Source organism: Kryptolebias marmoratus, linkage group LG13 (assembly GCF_001649575.2).
Source record: "Kryptolebias marmoratus isolate JLee-2015 linkage group LG13, ASM164957v2, whole genome shotgun sequence".
Lineage (NCBI taxonomy): Eukaryota > Metazoa > Chordata > Actinopteri > Cyprinodontiformes > Rivulidae > Kryptolebias > Kryptolebias marmoratus.
In genome coordinates this window covers 13866301-13885740 of record NC_051442.1, presented here as the reverse complement: position 1 = coordinate 13885740, position 19440 = coordinate 13866301, and the positions used below count along the sequence as shown (strand labels likewise).

Sequence of the window (19440 nt, the reverse complement as noted above, 5' to 3'; positions counted from 1 at the left end):
GAGCCTCTGCATGGCTTCGAAAGAAAAAAAAAGGAAGAAGAAGAAGAAGAAGAAGTGGGAAACAAAGTGTGTGTGTGTGTGCTGCACTATAAGCTGCTCGCAGCCCGGAGGCATGAGAGAAGAAAAGAACATCTCTTCGTGATTAAAAGCAGCGAGGACCAGGATGGGAAAACGGAGAGGAGGCCTCGGGGGTTGGAGGGGGGTTCTCTGCAGAAACCGACGAGCGGCGGCGAGAAAGCGAAGCCGGGACACGCAGATCCAGACCTCACACCGTCATCATCCAGAGACAGTCGAAAGCAGACCTTGCCACGCGAGCTGCAAAGAAAACCCAAGAAAAAAGGAAAAAAAAAAAAAAAGTAATACTCCGTTGGACATTTTATTTCATTGATTTCGAACAGTTCTGACAGGAACATATTTACCCAAACATTACAAAAAAAACACAAACATTTATTCTGTTTGTGGAGGGGAAAGCACATTAGAGTCCGGAGGAACCCAGAAACATCAGCGCTGTTTGACAAAGTAGCTCCTTCACCGGGTTCCGCTGTGCCTCGAATTCAGGTCAGAGGCGGCACGGGTCACTGGAACAGGCCCGGTACCGGAACCGGAGACGGGTAACTCACAGGTTGTTTTGTTTTGTTTTGTTTCTTTTCTTCACCTCACCTGCTGTGAGAACGACTTGAAGGAGCGTGGACATCCACAGAGTCCTTGTGACATGTTAATGGAGTCTCAGTTAGCAAACAGGTTACTCACGCACACACACACACAAACACACTGACACACAGCGTTAAACAGAATTAGACCTTTTTAAAGCTGCTTTGTTTTGGAGTTCTCCAATCGTTAAGGAAATCTGGGAAAAATCCAGATGCTAGTGACTTTAAAAAAAAATAAAAATCCAAACACTACCATTCATTCAGTCAGATGCATGGTCTCGAGCATTACTTCACTTTTATTCATGTTTTTAAGCCTCTCCAAACTATAAAATATATAAATTATCAATATGACTGTCACTTCTGTGTACTTCTATAATGACAAAAAACTAAAAACTAAAACCTTCTGCTTATCACTTCACCCTGTTTAATTTGATAATAGTTTACATCTTTACAACGTTTAAACTTGGCAAATTTTGTTTCTTTAAAAAAAAAAATATATATATATATATATATATATATATATATATATATATATATATATATATATATATATATATATAGAGAGAGAGAGAGAGAGAGAGAGATTTAGAGTTTGTTACCAGCAGCATAGCTGAAACGGGTTTAGCTCCATTCTGTGTTGCATAAAAAACACTCGTTTCACAAGCAGGTGAAGTCTTGTCTTTGCGCCGGGTGAATTATTCACAACCTAAATGTCAAAAAGGGTCATGGAAACCCTTCAACGGCCTTGGTTCGAGGAGGAGGCTGGGGCAGGGTTCAGGTGGGGGGATTAAAGAGTGGCGTTAGCGCTCCATTCGCTAACATTGTTCACATTCCACACAGAAACCAATGGATACCGCTGACAGGCTGGGCGTTAGCCTAGCTCGCTAGCTAGGCAGAAGCCGAGAAACCGACCAGCAAGAAACAAGTTTGTGTAGTTTTGGAAAAACTGAGACAACATTTTGATGGTCACATATCAAGCATGTAATTTAAAAAAAAGATTTAAAAAAATAAAATAAACAACTTACACAGCAGTTAGTTACTGGGTTCTCCGAGCTACAAGTTAGCTGACAGCCATTAGCTCACAATGATGTAGCTTTCTGAACTAAAACATGAAACCATTTTTTAAATTTTTGTTTTGCCGCTTTACAGACGTGTTTTACCAGCACGGGAAGACAAAAATAACACACCCAATTTTAAAAGTAAAGGGCACTTTTCTGCCAATTAAACAGCAGCCCCAAACCATTGTTAGCATTTCGCGCTAAACCAACTGAATAATGCTACGATGTGTTAGCTGGTAGCTTTGCATTATTGTCCATGTAAAATATGTTGGTTTTTTTGTTTTTTTAAAAACACTTCTGGAGCAACAATAGGAGCATCCTTACTACACACCAGACAACAAAAAAAAAACAAAACAAAAACAAAACGCACTTAAATGTAACCGTAAGCTCCTCAGATACATTAAAATGAGAGACTGCATCACACATAGACTCCTGCTTTATAAAATTGGCATTAAAGAACACATCGACAAATACATGGCACTGGAAGATGGACATACAGAAAGAAACGAGAGTAATAAAAATGTACATTATCACTTCTTTTCATTAAAAACAACGTTGAGGCCAGATCTTGTTCTTGGCGTCGAAAAAACAAAATAAAACCCAATTAAAACAGTGTTCTCTGGTCTCTTGAGTCCACTTGGTCCTGGTTCTGGCTGATTACAGCGTAACTGAGCTGCCGGGTCAGAAGCGTCCAACAGATGGAATCACCGAAGGTTACGATTCACTCTGAAATGACCCAAAAAAAAAAAAAAAAAAAGTGCTGAAACGTCTCTGTGCCTTGATTGTTCTCAGTCATTTCTGAGCCAGGCGGAGGAAGATGACGAGCCTGGTTCGGGGCCTGAACAGCGCTCCTGAAAGTCTGTACTACACGTCACACCTGAGTAAAGAGGAGGTACTTTTAAAATATAATGGAGTCCCGAAGTTAAAATGTTACGCTCTGACATAAAAATAGATGATCCAGGATTTAATGAAAGACACCCAGAGTGAACACGTCTCTCGTTTCTAAATTACACAAACACCGTATATCAAAATGGAAACCCTTGTTCGCGGCTTCTTTTGTTTCCTTTGGTTAAAAGGTTCAGTGTTTTTAAACGAGCCAGTAAATGATCGGTTTTAGATTGAGAAGGAACTGTAGAAATAGTGTAAACTCTGGTCCTGTCGCTCCTCGTGGTTTGGCAGATGTATCCGGTCCTATTCTTGGTAGGTGTAAAAAAAAAATAAAATACTGACAAACTGTAAAAATGACTGCATGACTTTATCACCCGCTCACTCCAGGTGACAGGCTCTAGCCAGCATCTTGACAAGTCTCATCAGTCATCCTTACTGGCTAATTCGTTTTTTTTTACTCCCCTCTCCTCTGTCTCTCTTTTCCCTGGTAACGAACACATTCTCCCATCTTCCTTGGAGTCCATGTACAAAGTGGGTCGCAGGGAAAGATCCGGACCGCTTCAGGACACGGACGCACACCTGTGCACTCTTTTTTTTTTTTTTTTTTTTCCATCCAGGACTTTTACATCTCTCACTTAAGTGTCCAAAACCTCAGTCACCAAAAACAACCCTCCATTGACAGAGTATCTCAGGTTTCCTGTCCTCAAAAAATAAATTAGACTGGGATTGTTTAGTCCCGGAGAGGAAACAAGAGTGCTCTTTTTTTTTTCTCCCATCCAGGACGGAGGGCGAAGCGGCTAGAATGTCACGGTTGTGGCGCCCTTGTTTTCAAAGGTCATTGTCTGGATGCTGGAAAGGATTTTTCTCTGATGTCCGGCTAAAGTCACTCCCATGTGAAGCAGATCTCTGGAATGAGGTGGGGAAAAAAAACACAAATCAATAATTAGAAAGGAGGGGAAAAAAAGCAGCCCAGCAGAAAACTACAAAAGGCAGCTGCAGAGTTAAAATGAGACGTAATCGGAGATAAACGGGGAACAGAAACTGACTGTGCTGTGATTTGTGCCAGCTGATCCACCGAGTTGAAGCCGGCCTGCAGGAAGCTGTCCTCGTAGCGCTCCATCTTGACGGCCCTCAGCCATTCCCCGATGGAGGAGCAAGGCGAGAGGGCCAAAGGTGTGCGCTGGTCCAGCAGGGGGTAGGACGGCCTGGGGGAAGGGGGGAGGGCGGGACAGAGTCAGCGAACAAAGCAAACGCTTACATTCTCTGTCACCAAAAACAGCAGAGAGCAGCTTACACGTATCCTCCAGCAACATTCCGGCTGACGGGTGGAGGTATAATCTGAGCCTGAGTGACTGACAGGGAGGGGGGGCAAACAAAGGGATTCGTCAGGGGTGGGGTGTCTTCGACTGTATGCAACCAGCTGACAGGCAGAATGCGAGGGAAAGGGGAAATGGGCACAGCAAGCGGCTGACAGGTCCCAGCGGGACTCCAAGGAGGTATCTCCGAGTGGGCAGTAGGAGGTTAATGTCTGCGCTGTGACAGTCAGAGCTTTAAATGGACCCTAAGAAAGAGACATTAAAGCTCCCCCCCTATTCAACGGGGGGAAGCACAAATGCTGCTGGCATCGCCTTTGAGGCTAACAGGACCATCTGTCACGCTGACGCAAAGACATAGATCAGTTTGGCAGTAATGATGCTGATGCTGTCATTAAAACATACCGACCACAGTGAAGGACAAAGCTGTGGCAGGAATTAAAGTGTGAGGAAAGTGGACAGGACGTAAAGTGACTCATTTAGCACAAGGCTAATTATTGCAACATAACCCGACTCGTCATACGGGTCACAGCAGAGCTGCACACAAACATTTTGTCACATTCTGAACATTAAATATCTTACCTGCTGTAGATAGCTCTTTGAACGGCCTCGGTTTGGAGAAAGAAGAGTTTAATTCTGATCTGACTGACGAGCTGAAAGCTAGTCTGAGCAGGACCAGGGTGGATTACCTCAAAAACATCACCTTTACATTGTTGGCAATGTCACATTATGGCAGAAATAGTATGATATTCCTGGTTTGTGTGCTTGAAAAAGAAAAACAAACAAAAACACAGAATTCCAGTAAACATGTAATGTGAAGTTGTTTCAAGATGGCCGCAATCTGCATTGGTCTTGGCTCTGTTTGGACTAACTAATAATTCATCAGTCTGATCAAAAACAAACCATTTCTCCAAACTGAGAGCAATCATAAAGCCATCTACAGCAGGTAAGATATTACCTGCTTATAACCTTTATTCAGAATTCACGTCAAAAAGATCTGAACTGTCCCTTTAATGTGGTATAAAGGACTCCAGCTGGCATTTGGCTTACTAATCTTTGGTCTCTGTGGTAAGAAACAACTTGCCATCAACATATTAATGTCAAAGAGGAGAGGATGCAGCATGACCGTAATTGAGACCAAAACCCCATCAGGAGCATTTAACTTGGTTTTAACCCGGATCATTTCCTCAGCTGCCAGGAAAAAAACGACCCGATGGCAGTGCATCCACAGGAGAAGCAAAAAGGGTGGTTTGACTGGAACTGGTGGGTGATCCTTGAGATGTCAGAGGCTACCAAAACAAAACTTAAGACTTAATCGAGAATTTCTTAAAGAGACGTGCGACACGACAACAACAGCAGGAACGAGGCTGCATGTGGAGGGACGCGCATGTTGCTGTTTGGTTTTCTGAGGCGTTCTAAAACGACAGCTTCTCACTCTTACCCTCCTCCTTCCTGAGCAACTATTTTCAGCGACGCCGGGTTGCGGATGAGTTTGTCCAGGGCGCTGACGAGATCGGCGAAGCGAGGGCGGGCCGAGCGGTCCTTCTGCCAGCAGTCCAACATCAGCTGGTGGAGGTGGGTGGGGCAGTCGGGCGGCGGGGGCAGCCGGTAGTCCTGCTCTATGGCATTGATTACCTGACAGGGAGACAAACGGTTGCTGTTTGAACAAGTGTTCCAGCCAAACGATATTTGGATCAATTTTTACTCGTTAGGAATTTGGTGAGGGTGCAAACGGGAGGAAATAAATAAACTTTGTAAAGTTGTGCGGATTAGAGGCTGCTGCAGGTGTCAAATTATTGATAGGATTGGCTTTCTTGCTTGAACTCACATCCTGGTTGCTCATGTCCCAGTACGGCCTTTCTCCAAACGACATGACCTCCCACATCACGATGCCGTAGCTCCACACGTCTGACGCCGAGGTGAACTTTCTGAAGGCTATCGCCTCCGGTGCCGTCCAGCGGATGGGAATCTTACCTCCCTGCGCGGAAAAGTAGGAGTCAGCTCCGCAAAGCGGCACGCAGCTGCGGCGGATTTCTTACGGGCGTGTCGCGAGTGCGTTCTGCCGTCTCACCAGGGAGCTGGTGTAGGTCGGGTCGGAGGAGTTCTCCTGCAGGAAGCGCGACAGGCCGAAGTCCGAAACCTTGCACACCAGGTTGCTGTTGATCAGGATGTTGCGGGCAGCCAGGTCCCTGTGGACGTAGCTCATCTCTGCCAGGTACTTCATGCCGGAGGCGATGCCACGCAACATCCCCACCAGCTGGATGGGGGTGAACTGGCTGTCATTCAGCTACAGAGAGCAGGGAGAAGAGGAAAAAAATAAAATAAAATCAGCAGCTGGGGAATAAGTGACAACGCTGCGTCTCGTACAGCTGACAGTTCGTGGACTTCGTGTCAAGACTGACCCGCAGAAACGAGTCCAGCGCTCCGTTCTCCATGTACTCGGTGAGGATCATGACGGGACAGCTGGCAGTGATGATCCCCTCCAGATGGATGATGTTGGGGTGCTGGAACTGCCCCATGATGGACGCCTCGGACAGGAAGTCCCGCCTCTGCTTCTCCGTGTAGCCACCCTTCAGGGTCTTAATGGCCACGTAGTTTTCCTTTTTTCCCGGCACTTTCAGCCGCCCCCGACACACCTCCCCGAACTCGCCTGCAGCGCCACAGACACGCGAACGCACGTTAGAGCCCTCCTTCTGCCACATTACCAGCAAACGGAAAGTTTGGCTCGAAGCGAGTGCTGGCCTTTTTGTTTCAAGCACGGACAATAATGTTGGTAACATATTTATCAGTTAATTGCTTTAATTCCTGCAACTGTATTGAATTTAGCCTGATAAAGAAGAGACCAGGCAAGGGTTCAAATGACTCTGAATCAATTTGAACCGACTAAATTAGATATAGACTAATAACGTTCTTTCCAAAGAGAACCCAGGCAAAAATACAATCCAAATAAAAGGGAGGGGGGGAGGAGGAGAAATAAACCAGATCAGCCGAAACAAAGTTCACATTCGTATTGGTGGGAAAAGCTTGTGGGTGGGGCGTACCAGCGCCGATAACCTCCTCTATCTTGACAAAGGAAACATCAATTTCCTTGGCAAATTCTCGCACTGCCTCATTAGGGTCCTCGTAGGTGAAAGGGTCGATATAAACCTTGACCCCTGAGGGGAGAGAGAGAGAGAGACGAACAGAGTCGTGGGAAAAGGACAGAAACGAAAATGTTAGCGATCAGCCATTAGAAATGATTTTTTTTCTTCGGATGTGAACGGGCTGTAAATCAGCTGAGGTGCAGTCTTGCGTGCCCTTCACGGGTTACCTTGTCCAGCAAAGTACTGGTTGTTTTTGTCACTCAGCTCCGGATCTTTTATTCGGCTGTGTCGGCTGCAGGCACAAAAAAAACAAAAAAACAGATCAGTATGAATGCAACAGGATTAAAGAGGCTGTTTTTTTATGGCAACTATTCTTCAGCAGCCCATTGAGCTCTACATCTAATATCAAACTATGTGACTATTCAGATGATAAACAAAAAGCTTCAAAGTAAAACATAAAAAAAATATAGATATAATTTTTTCTAGAGTATTTTATAGATGTTTTGAAATGTGATTCAGCAAAGGATGGTGAAACGTCGCAGCTTATTGATAAATTTGTGAAAAGCTTTACCAACCACGACCCTCTGGGAGTCATAAAGTGACGGAGCGACTTGAAGGTTGCTCTCTGTTTAAAATGCACCTCCGTAAATTCTGCTTGGTGTAATTTTTTTTCTGCTGCAAAAAAAAGCCCCAGCTTGTTTGGGAAAGGCTTTTGCTGGGGCCCCAGACAATCCTCGGAAATCTTAAAAAACAATACGCGATGACTTGTTGCAACGGTGAACATCCTGCGGGTCCTGCTCTTTGACACGAGCGGCTCCATTAGAATTCTGCTGGCGCAAAAACTCATCCCTTACAAGACCGTAACAAGCCTGTAGCTACTGGATCGCTGCCTTCCTCCGTTCCTTTCCCTCTCCCACTTCACAAGCCGAAAATAGCAGTAAGCACCACCCTCAGTTAGTGGCAGATCTGGGCCTCGGTGGCTGGGTTTGGTGTGTGTGTGTGTGTGTGTGTGTGTGTGTGCGTGTGTGCCACAAGGTCACAGCTATTGTTCTCCTGTCCTGTGGAAACAGGGCTGGGACGCCTGCATCCTGTCTTTCCCTGCCCTCTACCTCTATCGTCATCTCTCTCTTATCCCAGCGCCGCCACTTTCTCTCTTTCCCTCGCCCCGGTGATGGCATCCCGCACTATTTACTCAAACAATGAAGCCTCAGGAAAACGTCCTAATGAGCGGGGTAGCTTTTAGCTGCGCAAGCGAAAAGAAAAGAAAAAAAAAAAAAAAAAAAAAAGGCGTCGCGTGCGTCGCTTTTTTGTGTCGGAGCCGCTTCACAGAGAGGGTCGAGGCGTGGAAAACGGCGCAAATCCATCCTCGATAAGATACGGTGTGCGTAAACAAAAAGAACAAAGTGGTGCGAAACGGCAAAATTAGGGGTCACGCTTGTTATTGGGTTTCGATTTCCGCTCTTTTCTTCCACGCATCCTGTTGTTTTGTCAGCTTCTTTCCCGTGCAGATCCATCTTCTTCTCTGCCACTTTTTCCTTTTCCCTTGTTCTCACCGTATGCAGTAGGCGGCCACAAAGACGAAGGTGACAAGCAGCAGCATCCCGACAGCGATAAGGACGCCAGGTACCAAGAACTGGGGGGGGGAATTAAAGTTAAACGGATGCAGAAGCCAAAACTGAGAGCTTACACTGCTAGTAGAGAAACATACAATAACAAAAAAAAAAGGATATTACAAGAATTTATTTACTTAACAGAGGCTCAATACAAGGACACTGCCTCACAGTCGATGAATTCTTAACAAACACTGTGCACGGACTGAATACGCTGATAAAAATCTCGAAAAAAGAAGAAGCAAATCCTGGGAACGAGCGTGAGACTTTTCTTCAAGAGCAAACAAGAACATGTTACCGTCAGGCAGGGTGCGGAAGGCAGCTGGAGAGCTGAAGCTGCCGTAACCAGCCAGGGTGCGCGCCCGGACCTGCACCTCGTACTGCGTGGCCCTGCGGAGGTCTGTCAGCACCACTTCGTTTTTTTTACTGTCTGCGTACATGCACTGGCTTTCACTGTGCCTCTCCTGCCAAAACAAGCAAACCATAAAAGAAGAGAAAAAAAGTTAGGCTGGAACTGAGCATGCAGCTGAAGAGAGAGAGAGAGAAAAGTTAATCCACATACTGTATGTAATAATGTCTGTAATTAAAGTAACCTGAACTTTCACGTTAAAAAATCGTCTTAAAGCTTTTGTTTGGCTTTTTTTTCCTCCTGCCTGTGACTCATACCTTCATTACTGCAGCCGTAGAGCTTTCTAATCCTGAACAAGCACAGGAAAAAAACCACGAACTCTGAGTATCGGTGAGGTGTTATCAGTTACCTTCTCGCAGTAGCGCAGCTGATACTGCTGGATTTTGTAATGTGGCTGAGCTGGGACGGACCAGTGCAGAGTCAGGCTGCTCTCCGTCGACTCGCTCTTCCAAATCACGGACACCAGCGACGGCACTACACAGAGGGGCGGCAGATTTAAAAAACACAGCGTCCAAAAACCCCCCCGGCGACCGACCCGTTCACGTACCGGCAGGGGCTCACCTTCGTGGCTGGTGGTGATGTTGATGCTTTCGCTGGCAGGCTCCTTGCCGCTGAGCGGCGACACGCCGTTGAGCGCCTGCACGGTGAAGGTGTACGTGGTGTGAGGCAGCAGGCCCCACACCTCCACCCGGCGGCCCAGCAGCCCGTCCTGCGCGGGCCGGTAGGTGATGCTGTCGCCGCACGGCAGGCACGAGCCCTTGGCCGAGCGGCACACGGAGCACCGCACGGCGTAGCTCAGGTCCTTCCTGCCGCCGCTGTCCACGGGCTCGTTCCACTTCAGCGTGAGCATGGTGTCATTGATCCACGGGTCGAGGTTGCGTGGCGCGGAGGGGGGTTCTGCAGGGACAAAAACCGTTGAACGCTTCTCATTGATATTATCAGAAAATGCACACATTCCTGACGGGTTCATTGTTCAGTAAATCTGCTTGCAGTTGCTTGAATTTTTAGTTTTTTGCAGTCGGATTCCAGTGTTTGCCACAACTTTTACGTCTCTCCAGCCAAGGTTAGAGCGCTACGAGTGAATCTCTCCGAAAACCTCAAGCAGTTATTCTGCAAATATCCCACTAAAATCCTGCCTCACCTTTTTAGAGTCACACAACGTAAAAAACGGCACATACGGGTTCTCTGCTGATCTGATACGCAGCCTGCATGTTTACAGTTTCGGATGAAAAGCCGAAGACGCTCGGGAGCCGAGCGGTGCTCCTGCGGCGGCTCGGCCTCACAGGAGGAGCGGCGTGCATCGCAGAACCCGACTGGCGCAGATTACAGTACATTCGTCTAAAAAAAAAAAAAAAAAAAAAAAAAAAAAAAAGGGAGCGCGATAATGATCGTCGTCTGAAAACTGTGAGAAGATAGCTATTGCCTCAAGCCAAGCATAACTAAACAGACAGACCACTCGGGCGCTGTAAATCAGCATCACTTCCTGCCAAGGAGACAGAACTTTGTCACCGAGCCTGCGGGTAATTTCAGTGCTAATGGTGTTCTCATTGGAAACTCGAGTGGGACAACATCACACTCAATCAGAGTTCATGCTAATGCCAAATTCAACAACACAGAATGGGATTTTGTTTTTTTTTCTTCTTCTCCCCTTCTTAGTAATCAGAGCTCACTTTATTGATATGGCTACAGCAGCCACATTAGTATAAAACGCGTTTCAAAATCTACAGATGGCTCTGTAGGCTGGAAACTTTGCATACAAATTGAAAATATGAAAAGTGAAGATTTGCACGGGCAATCAGGAACAAAAAAACCCCAACTAAAATATATAATTAAAACAGCCACATTGAAAGATAAATAATTAAGATAAAGCCGTCGCCATTAAAGTTATCACTAATAATATTAAACTGGTTCTCGTTTTGTATTTACGTCACGCCTGTAGAGGATGGGGGGGGGGGACGAGTCGGGAACCTGATGCTGTTTTTGTTTCACAAACCTCTTCAAGGCGCCTAATTAAAAGGCGCCGCCCCCGTTCACACATCAGAAATGCTTCTGAATTGACATTCCTGAACGCACATGGAGGTGTCACTTGAGACTTTCAGCACTTTGGTTCGAGAGAGAGAGAGGGATCCCTGCCCCCAGCAACCTGTCACAAAAGGCGTGCATCTCAAAGCTCAGCAGTGGGGACAAAGGACACAAAGAGGCTTTGAGGGGGGGAATCCTGACTAAATAACAACAACAGAGGTCCAAAAGACGCAAAGTGAGGACGAGCGGGACAGGTTGAGCTGTCGGACTGAGCGAGCAGGCGGCTGCTTCGCGCCGGCGTCGACCTACTGGTGCAGGGGGTCTCCGGCGTGTCCGATGCGGCGCGCAGGAACTCGGGGCGGCACGTGCACACCGACGCGCCCCTGGCGGTGGCCTGGCTGGACGCCGGGCAGCTCCTGCACGGCCCATCTGTGCCCGGCTTGAACTGACCCGCAGGACAGGCTGGAGACGAACAGAGCAGAGCAGGAAATCAGTTAGGCTTCTTTTGAATTTCTTTTTTAACTGCAGACGTGACTTTTCATCCCCCTCGACAGACCTGGGTCGAACCCGATTTGCCAACCCGTCCTGCGTTTCTTCTGCGCTAAGGTGGCAGATGGTTTCAGACTGACAGACAGAACTGTGGAACGAGTGCCATAAACGCAGTAATGAGGCTGATACTAATAGTCAATTTGGAGAAAACAACCTGGCTGTCACTGACGGCCGCCCGTCACCGGACTCACCTGCTTCGCTTCTGAATTACAAGATCAGATTTTGTGTTTAATAATAATTCGAAGCTCCGTGCCTTTTCATAACTAAATACAAATTCTGTGACACTTAAAATATTAAGACTCAACTGATGCTATTAGACTAAGCTGAGTAATCAATTAATTGTTTAACGGCTTGAAACAATTGTGTCAAATTGAATAAAACGCATCTCAAATTAGAGACGACGCTGCTTTCTTTCCGTCTTATACAAATGTAAAATTCAGAGCCACACAACAGAAACAAGTTCTGAGTCCCGAGCTGTTTACGTCCTGCGCTCTTGAGTGGCAGCCGACGCTCGGCCGCTCGAGACGGAAAGATTAAAACAATAAACTCCAATTGTCACATTGTTCCTGTGAAAACCGACACGCTTCTCAGGGTCGGCTCTCCTCTGACTGACATTTTGCCACAGGAATTTTTCCCCACATGTGAGAACAATTACCGATGCGTGGGAGCGCGGCGGCAGCGGCTTATTAGTTAAGACGGTTAATTAGGACAAGACCGCCGCTGTGGCTTAAGTGCTTTTGAGGTCCTTTTTTTTTTGATGTAAGAAGTCAAAACGAACACTTCCCGGTTCAGATGAACCACTAAGTTACATTTTGGGAAATTCGAGACTTTTAGTAGCAGATATAAATTTTCTGAAGCTTCTTTCTTGCAAAAAAACCCAACTAAAATTAGTTTTTTCCCTCATCAGTACAACAAGTCCTTAAGTAAAACTTCTTATTAATGTAGGAAAACCTAAAGCAAAAGTCTGACGAGGGGTTCTGTGGAAAGGATATGAACAACTAACATCTTACCTGTTGTAGATCGCTTTTTGAATGACCTCAGTTAGAAAAAAAAAAACTTGATTCTGACCAGACTGACAAGCAAAATGCTAGTCAAAGCGGGCTGCTGCCATCTTCAAACAACTACGGTTTTAAAAATCCTAGAGGTTCATGTGAGGATATTTTATAAACCTTTACATCGTCGTCAGTTTCACAATACGCCGTTATTTACTACGGTTATTTGTAAGCACAGCAGCAGCAGCTAGAGGTAGCACTTCCTGTTTAGCCACTTCTTGCAGGAATGTCAATAATCCTACTGGACTAATCATGCAATGAAGAAGAGACACCGGTGAAAAGCGTTTTCATGGACTGCTGTTTAAGTTTTGAGCCTGGAGTTGTTTTCAGTCTTCTACTTTGGTCCTGGCCTAACTCGGACCAGCCGTTAGCTCATCAGTCCGGTCAGAAACTAACCATTTTTCTCAAACCCAGGTCTTTCAAAGAGCCATCTACAATGGGTAAAATGTTAGTTGTTTATAAAATTTCCACAGAACTCCACTTCAAAAGATCTGAACTGTCTTGAAGTGAACTGTAAGTTAGGTTTTTGTAACATCTGTGAGAAATAAAAGGGAGGAGAAGCAATAAAAGAGCACAAAAAGGAAACAGTTTCTATAAAAAGGTAGGTGAATGTATGTCTACTACTCAATAGAAATGTGATTTTTCTGTATTTTAACAGCTGATATTTAAACAGGTGACTAATTTAACTCCAGTTGTCCTCTTTCTGAGACCAGGAGGACCTTAATCTGGGTTTTGGACGCATAGAAGTAAATATTTTTAAAGCAATTATTGACACAGAAATACAGCCTGGTAACATTGTCTTGCTTTAGAAGAAAAACTCAAAACTCAGTAAAGAAAGCATTCTTATTCTTACATAAAAATTGGAACTGGCAGGTCAGAGTTTTACACAAGTGGAAATCATAACCTAGAAACAGCAGCTGGTGCATCTTTAATAGCTACACCAGCCGTCAGAGACCCATACCGAACACAGCTAGAGGTACGCTTTAAAGACGCAGCTTAAATATTCTAATGAACTCATTCGTAACACTAAATCATCTCGACAGCACCCGTAAGTTTTACATCACGCGGGTGCAGCTGAGGCTGGAGACGCGCGCGCGCGCTCTTGGAGAGATAATGGTGTAACAGCAAAATGAATTTAATTCTAAACCTAGATGTCAATTTCATTTCCCCGAAATGACCAGCGTACGAGGCAAATTAACTGTCCAATCTCACCATGAAGGCAATTTCCCTTTATGGCCTAGCGAGTGTTTTTCCCCTCACAGCTCTCCTCGGTGACAGAACGCTGGAAATGGCACTTCACCAGAAGCATAATGTTAGAAGTTATTCCCTTTTTTTTTTTAATGAAATCATTATACCTCCCACAGAGATCAAACTGAATCCTGCTTTCAAAAGCAGACAGCTAAAAACCACACTTTTCTGGAGAAAATGTGGCATTCCTTCATGTGTTTCTTTGTTTGCCGTGCCGAACGTTTGTCTGTGGTGGTGTGATGTGATGTGCTAAGTGAGTGCGCGCGCGCGTGCGTGTGTGTGTGTGCGTGCGCACGCTGGGAGTGTTTGTGCACGAGGCATGTTAATTGGACTCATTAGACGGAGCTGCAGCACAGCTCCTCAGAGAATCGTTCTGCTTCTTCTTTCTTTTCTTGTGTGCTTTGCTTTGATGTTCTCAAACTGATACAATCTTCACCCGGAGCACCACCTCCCTGCGCCGCTCCCCTCACCTCCTCAGTCCTCCTCTTCCTAACGTCTCAGCTGAGCCACGAGCGGCTGCAGCGGTAAGCCTTTGACCTCGCTCTTCCTCTCTGAGATAAGAGCTTCTCCAGCTGACCTTTGCTTCTGTCCCCACTGTGTCGCAGACGTTCCCCTGCCTCATTAACTTCCTCTGTCTCTGGTTTCCTCTCGAAACCCTGCGAGCCTCCACCCTCATCTCATTGTTTGCTTGTTTAGTCGGCGGGCTCCGCTGCCCATATAGGCGTAGCACATTTGCACATTCATTGAGGTGGCCCGAATCGTACCTGTGCAGCGCGTCTGTCCCTCAGCCGGTTCGTATCCGGGCAGGCAGGCGCAGGATGTCGTCGGCTGTCCCACCCACTGGCCGTCTTCCCCGCAGAAGAGCTTGGGCGCCTGGGTCCGGGACCCCTGCTGGGCGGCGTGCTCCACGCAGGAACCCTGCGCCTCCTGCACCAGCTTCAGGGGAATGGTCTCTGGGAAGGACGACAGAACGCTGACCAGGGGGGGGCACTTCTTGAAGAACACCCGCACGGACAGAAGGGCCATGCAGGCGCCCTGGGACTGGAAGGCTAAGTAGAAGCCCCTCTTGCTCAGGGGGCCGAGTCTCAGGGTCTTCACGTTGAACTTCCTCTCCCCGCCCTTCCTCAGGAGGAAGTCTGCAGCCACTGTGTCCACCTAGGGCAGGAAGAAAGAGAAAAGGTTTTGTGTGAGGCCCCTGATTTCAGCACACAGCTCCGAGGCTTGAAAACCCCCAGTGCGAGCTCGGCATGCGTCGGCCTGTTCGGGCCGGTTGTGCGGACGTCACTCATGCTTTGAATCATTAAAGATTTCCCAAAGCAATCCACCGATTCGCCATTTCCCTGCTGTCAAACACTACGCTAACATTTGGCGCAGGCTCCGTTTTCACACCAAACTCTGATGTGTTTAAGACCTGCCAAAAATCTCACGCAGTATCTCGCAAGACGCGCCATCTCTTGGAGCACGTGTTGAGGATGACTCTCAGCTACTACCACACCAAACGTTAGCTCGACATCTGTAAAACCGACTGGGTAGCAGCCATTTTGCGAAGGTCGATTAGCTGTGGCAGCCACGTTGAATTGGGTTGAAGTTAATCAGCTGTAAGTGACCGAGAGTTTCATTAAAACTCGTCCAGAAGATACACACGAAGAAGCGAAACAGACCCCAAGCACGACATTTAAAAACAGGCTTTGCCGCAACTTTGTGACACCCCAACGCGGATAAGGAAGAAAACTGGCGAAATGCCTTCTTTAATGAATTATATGACAACGTGAGAGTTTCTAATACTTGTAAAATGTCTAATATAAGTGAACCCGAAGCACGCCGGAATGAGAGAAAACTTTTTTCAACCGTGTTCTCTGGAAAAGTTCTGGCAATTATTCACAATCCTCACGCTGTCTATCACTCAGCAAATTTCAGGCTACAAAAACAACAACAAAAAAAAACAGTTTTAAAAGACGTGTGAACTTGGAGGCTGCCTATATCTAAAATGATGAAGATTTCTTTAAAATGACAAAAATAAAAAAAACAAGTTCATTAGTAGCTGAAACCCTTATTTCTGTTCAAGACGATTAGAGCGAGTCAAAATTCAACGTGTCGTCTTTTGGCCCACAGTTAGAATAAAACATCCAAGTTTTAAAGTTTAATAGCTTTTTCATTTATTTTTTTGGTTAAGCTTTTGCTGCTTGGCAATTTTTTTATTTTTTTCCCACTTGAGCTTTGAGGTAAAACAATATTAGAACAACTGAGAGAAACGTGAGAAAGAAAAAAATGTTTTTATTGATTGGATTGTGATGGATGGTTTCAGTCTTCTCACACAAAAATCAAACACTTTCTGATTGCAAAGTTGAAGCTTTTTTAATAAATAAAAAATTAAAACGTTTTTGTTTTTTTCATAGCCGTTTGGTAAAAACCTATTAAAATATTGATGTTGGCTCCATTGATTCAACATATAATGGGCAGTAATTGGATCTCCTGAAGCAAAGAAAGAGAAAAAAATAGTCTTTTAAAAGTAAGAATATTCTGTAAAAAGCACGTTTGGTTTCTAAAACGGGAGTGGGCGTGTGTGTACCTTGGTGTAGGGGTTCTCCATCCAGGGTGGGAAGGTGGCGGTGGCCTCGTTGGAGTCCGCCTGGTAGTAGTAGAGGTTGAACGTCTCTTTACAGCTGCGGTGGTGCGTGCTCCTGGATGAGCACTCCATCATGGTGAACCGCAGCTCCACGTAGACCTGGTGCGCGCCCCGCCTCTGGATGAAGCCGCTGCGCAGCCACTGGCTGGTCAACCCCTCGGTCTGGCAGATCTGGAAGGTCCTCACGCTGTCCTTCTCCTCGTCCAGGCCGCTCACTTCCTCCCACTGCGACTGAACAGAACACAAAGGGCGGTCAAACTTGACCCAGAAAACCTCGGGGGGTTGCTTTAATTCACCTGCAAAGACAACCGCAACGGCGCTTATCTCGCTTCTTCAACTTAAAATACGAATACGAATCATAACACTGTTGCAGTCGTTTGTTGTCTGTATTTTTATTTATTTATTTTTTTTCCCTCCTCTGTGCTACACCTGTCAGAAAGCCGTGGGACAATTTTGGCTTTCGGTGGATTTTTGATCCTGCTCGAACTTAAAATGGAGTTGTTAAATCATTCCTCCCCCGCCGAGCCGCAGCACAGCTAGTGGGAACCCAAGTCTCGCTTGTCAAACAAGGCACACGACTCGACACAGCATCCGAGGCAGATCTTTCACCCCCTCCGAACACGCAGGCCAAAAAACGCCGTTGTGAATCTTCACGGGGCAAAAAACTCGCCTCAGAAGTGTACATTTACTCAGGAGCCAAAAAACAAACAACAACTGGGAGAGGGAGAGGGGGCGCTTTAATGTTTGACTGCTGAGGCGACGGTAAACACGTCCGCCGTCACAGCGCTCCCAAGAGCGGGATTCAAGACAGACATTAACATACATTGGGCAAAATTTAGCAGATCCGCTGAAGTCGAGGCTCAGAAACTCAGTTATGTAAATATGCAAATCTTCGGAAAAATCAATTTGCACATGATTTGCGGAGAGAGGCAGAGAGGCACACGGAGCCAGGTCGCTAAAAACGAAAAGGGGGAAAGTCCCTCATAATCGAAGAAAACAAACTGAAACACAGAGGCAGGAGCTTCATCTGCGAAATAAACGCTTTCTGTGATGAAGATGAAAAAAACCCACTTGATTTGGCTCATCAAAGACACGACTTGAGGTGCGTTTTCCCCTAAAATTTCGGGGAAGCGACAAGACTAAACGCCGAAAAAAAAAAAAAAAAAAAGAGAAGAATATTTGCTTTTTGGAGCCTTCTGTGACACACAACATGAAAATAAACACTAATCCAAATGCAGACGCTGTTGAAACTGCTCCTCAGACCTTCAGCTGTAAACACACCGATGGGCTACAAGTTGATACTGGTGATTTCATTAAAACAACTGTCGTCATGTTTTTTTTTTTTTATTTCACTGGAGGATTCTGAGGAATGTTATATTTATTTAACATGAATTATTAATGAAGCTAAATAAAACTTGAAGACATTCAAGTGTGTTATGAAACCGAGAAGCCAGAATGATGTACAGGGCTGTCAGATGCAACAAAAACAATCTACTATAAGAGTATTAGTGTCCTTTAATACTAAAAATAAAGAACCATATGGTAACTCTTTTGTGTCTTGTGTTTTCTTGATGCAGACAACTCTTGGCGTCATTCCACCGCCGCTTGTCATCAATGACTAAATTACAGTTTGGAGCCTTTTATGTCGAGGTAAAAAAAAAACAAAACAAAAAAAAACACAACCACCACCCGGCCACATTTCTGACAACGCGCAGCTTTTGATAAGCGACTTCAAATGGTAATAGCTGCGCTAACCATTTCAAGGATGTCAGCGTCTCGTGCTTTACATCTCAATCAAAACCACAAACGCGTTTTGTCTGTCCGGGCCCCAGAAATCTGCCCTCGCGGCAGTTCCCGGGCGACTGTTTTCCTTCAGAGACGTCGGCCGAGCGGGAGCGCTTCTGATCACCAGCGCTGCTGGCAGAAATACCACAGCAACCGCTCCTCAGCTGATCGAATTACAAATATGTCTTTTTCTGGCAGCGGGAACCAAAATTGTGGGCAGCCAGTCACTGCGACTCCAAGGTTGATGGGATATATCAGAGCATCTGCTTTCAATATACTTAAATGGCACAGTCAGTGTGGTGTTTTCTTTATTCTGTCAGTTTCTTGCCGTATATGGGTTTTGTTTATGAGCGGAGCAACAAAAAGGAACAGCTGGAGGCCAAAGAGCCGCAGTCACCACTGGCTTTGTGTTTAGAATATAGATAAAGTGACGCTGGGGTTACATACCTCTGATCTGTCTTGGGAGAAGATGGTCCATTTGAGATCAGATGTTTCTGTTTTAGTGTTCATCAGGACCTCTGTGGAAAAGAAGAAAGAAAAAAAAAACAAAACCATGAAGCCATAGGCAGCAGGAAATGAGCAAATGACACGTTTAAAGCTCATTTACATTCAGAGAAACAAATCAAGACGACAGAAGGAACATATTTCAAGTCCCAAGTCCTCTGCCAAGTATGAGCCATGGCTTAGACTGGGATTAGGGTGGAAGATGGAGTTTCACCAGTCAATTACATCCGTACAGAACGTTTCCACCAGCCTTCGAAACGGTCTCCCCTCTAATGTTTGTTTTCATTCCCCCGGCGGCGTCCATGCCTGCGGTCACGCCGGAGCTGATGAGAAGGAGCCTGCTTTTGTCCGGAGGGAGGGGGGGGATGGACCGCGATTGCACGGATGCGGGCCCAAGGTTTGGGACCCTTCCGGTCAAAATCTGTGATTACAATGAGACTGATTTTTATTTATTTATTTGGTTAGCTTTTGAGAGGCAGCCTGCCAGCTCACAAAACAAATCTGAGCAGTTCCGCGGGATTCGGCGGCCCAATAAAACCCGAGACCCACTGAACCTGAAGACGCACTTCGGTTCGGGCGAAGGGGACTTCTTTTCATCCTCGCCGTCTCGTGTTTACCCCGACAGGATGAGGGGGCTCTGTCG

The 19440-nt window shown here is 46.0% G+C and overlaps 1 protein-coding gene across 1 annotated transcript in view; it reads right to left on the bottom strand.

The window, feature by feature from the left end:
* Positions 1 to 3355: 3355 nt before the first annotated feature.
* Positions 3356 to 19440, bottom strand: part of ephb4a (eph receptor B4a) — a 39244-nt gene continuing 23159 nt past the window's right edge. Inside the window, exons 3-18 of the mRNA XM_017437807.3 lie at positions 18741 to 18811; positions 16452 to 16739; positions 14647 to 15037; positions 11343 to 11495; positions 9573 to 9908; positions 9361 to 9485; positions 8900 to 9066; positions 8546 to 8644; positions 7220 to 7284; positions 6951 to 7064; positions 6312 to 6559; positions 5981 to 6196; positions 5738 to 5887; positions 5351 to 5544; positions 3643 to 3801; positions 3356 to 3502 (exon numbers count right to left, since the gene is read on the bottom strand). Of these exons, the coding sequence (XP_017293296.1) occupies positions 3394 to 3502; positions 3643 to 3801; positions 5351 to 5544; positions 5738 to 5887; positions 5981 to 6196; positions 6312 to 6559; positions 6951 to 7064; positions 7220 to 7284; positions 8546 to 8644; positions 8900 to 9066; positions 9361 to 9485; positions 9573 to 9908; positions 11343 to 11495; positions 14647 to 15037; positions 16452 to 16739; positions 18741 to 18811 (2885 nt within the window). The 3' untranslated portion in view covers positions 3356 to 3393. The remainder of the gene's footprint in view (positions 3503 to 3642; positions 3802 to 5350; positions 5545 to 5737; positions 5888 to 5980; positions 6197 to 6311; positions 6560 to 6950; positions 7065 to 7219; positions 7285 to 8545; positions 8645 to 8899; positions 9067 to 9360; positions 9486 to 9572; positions 9909 to 11342; positions 11496 to 14646; positions 15038 to 16451; positions 16740 to 18740; positions 18812 to 19440) is intronic.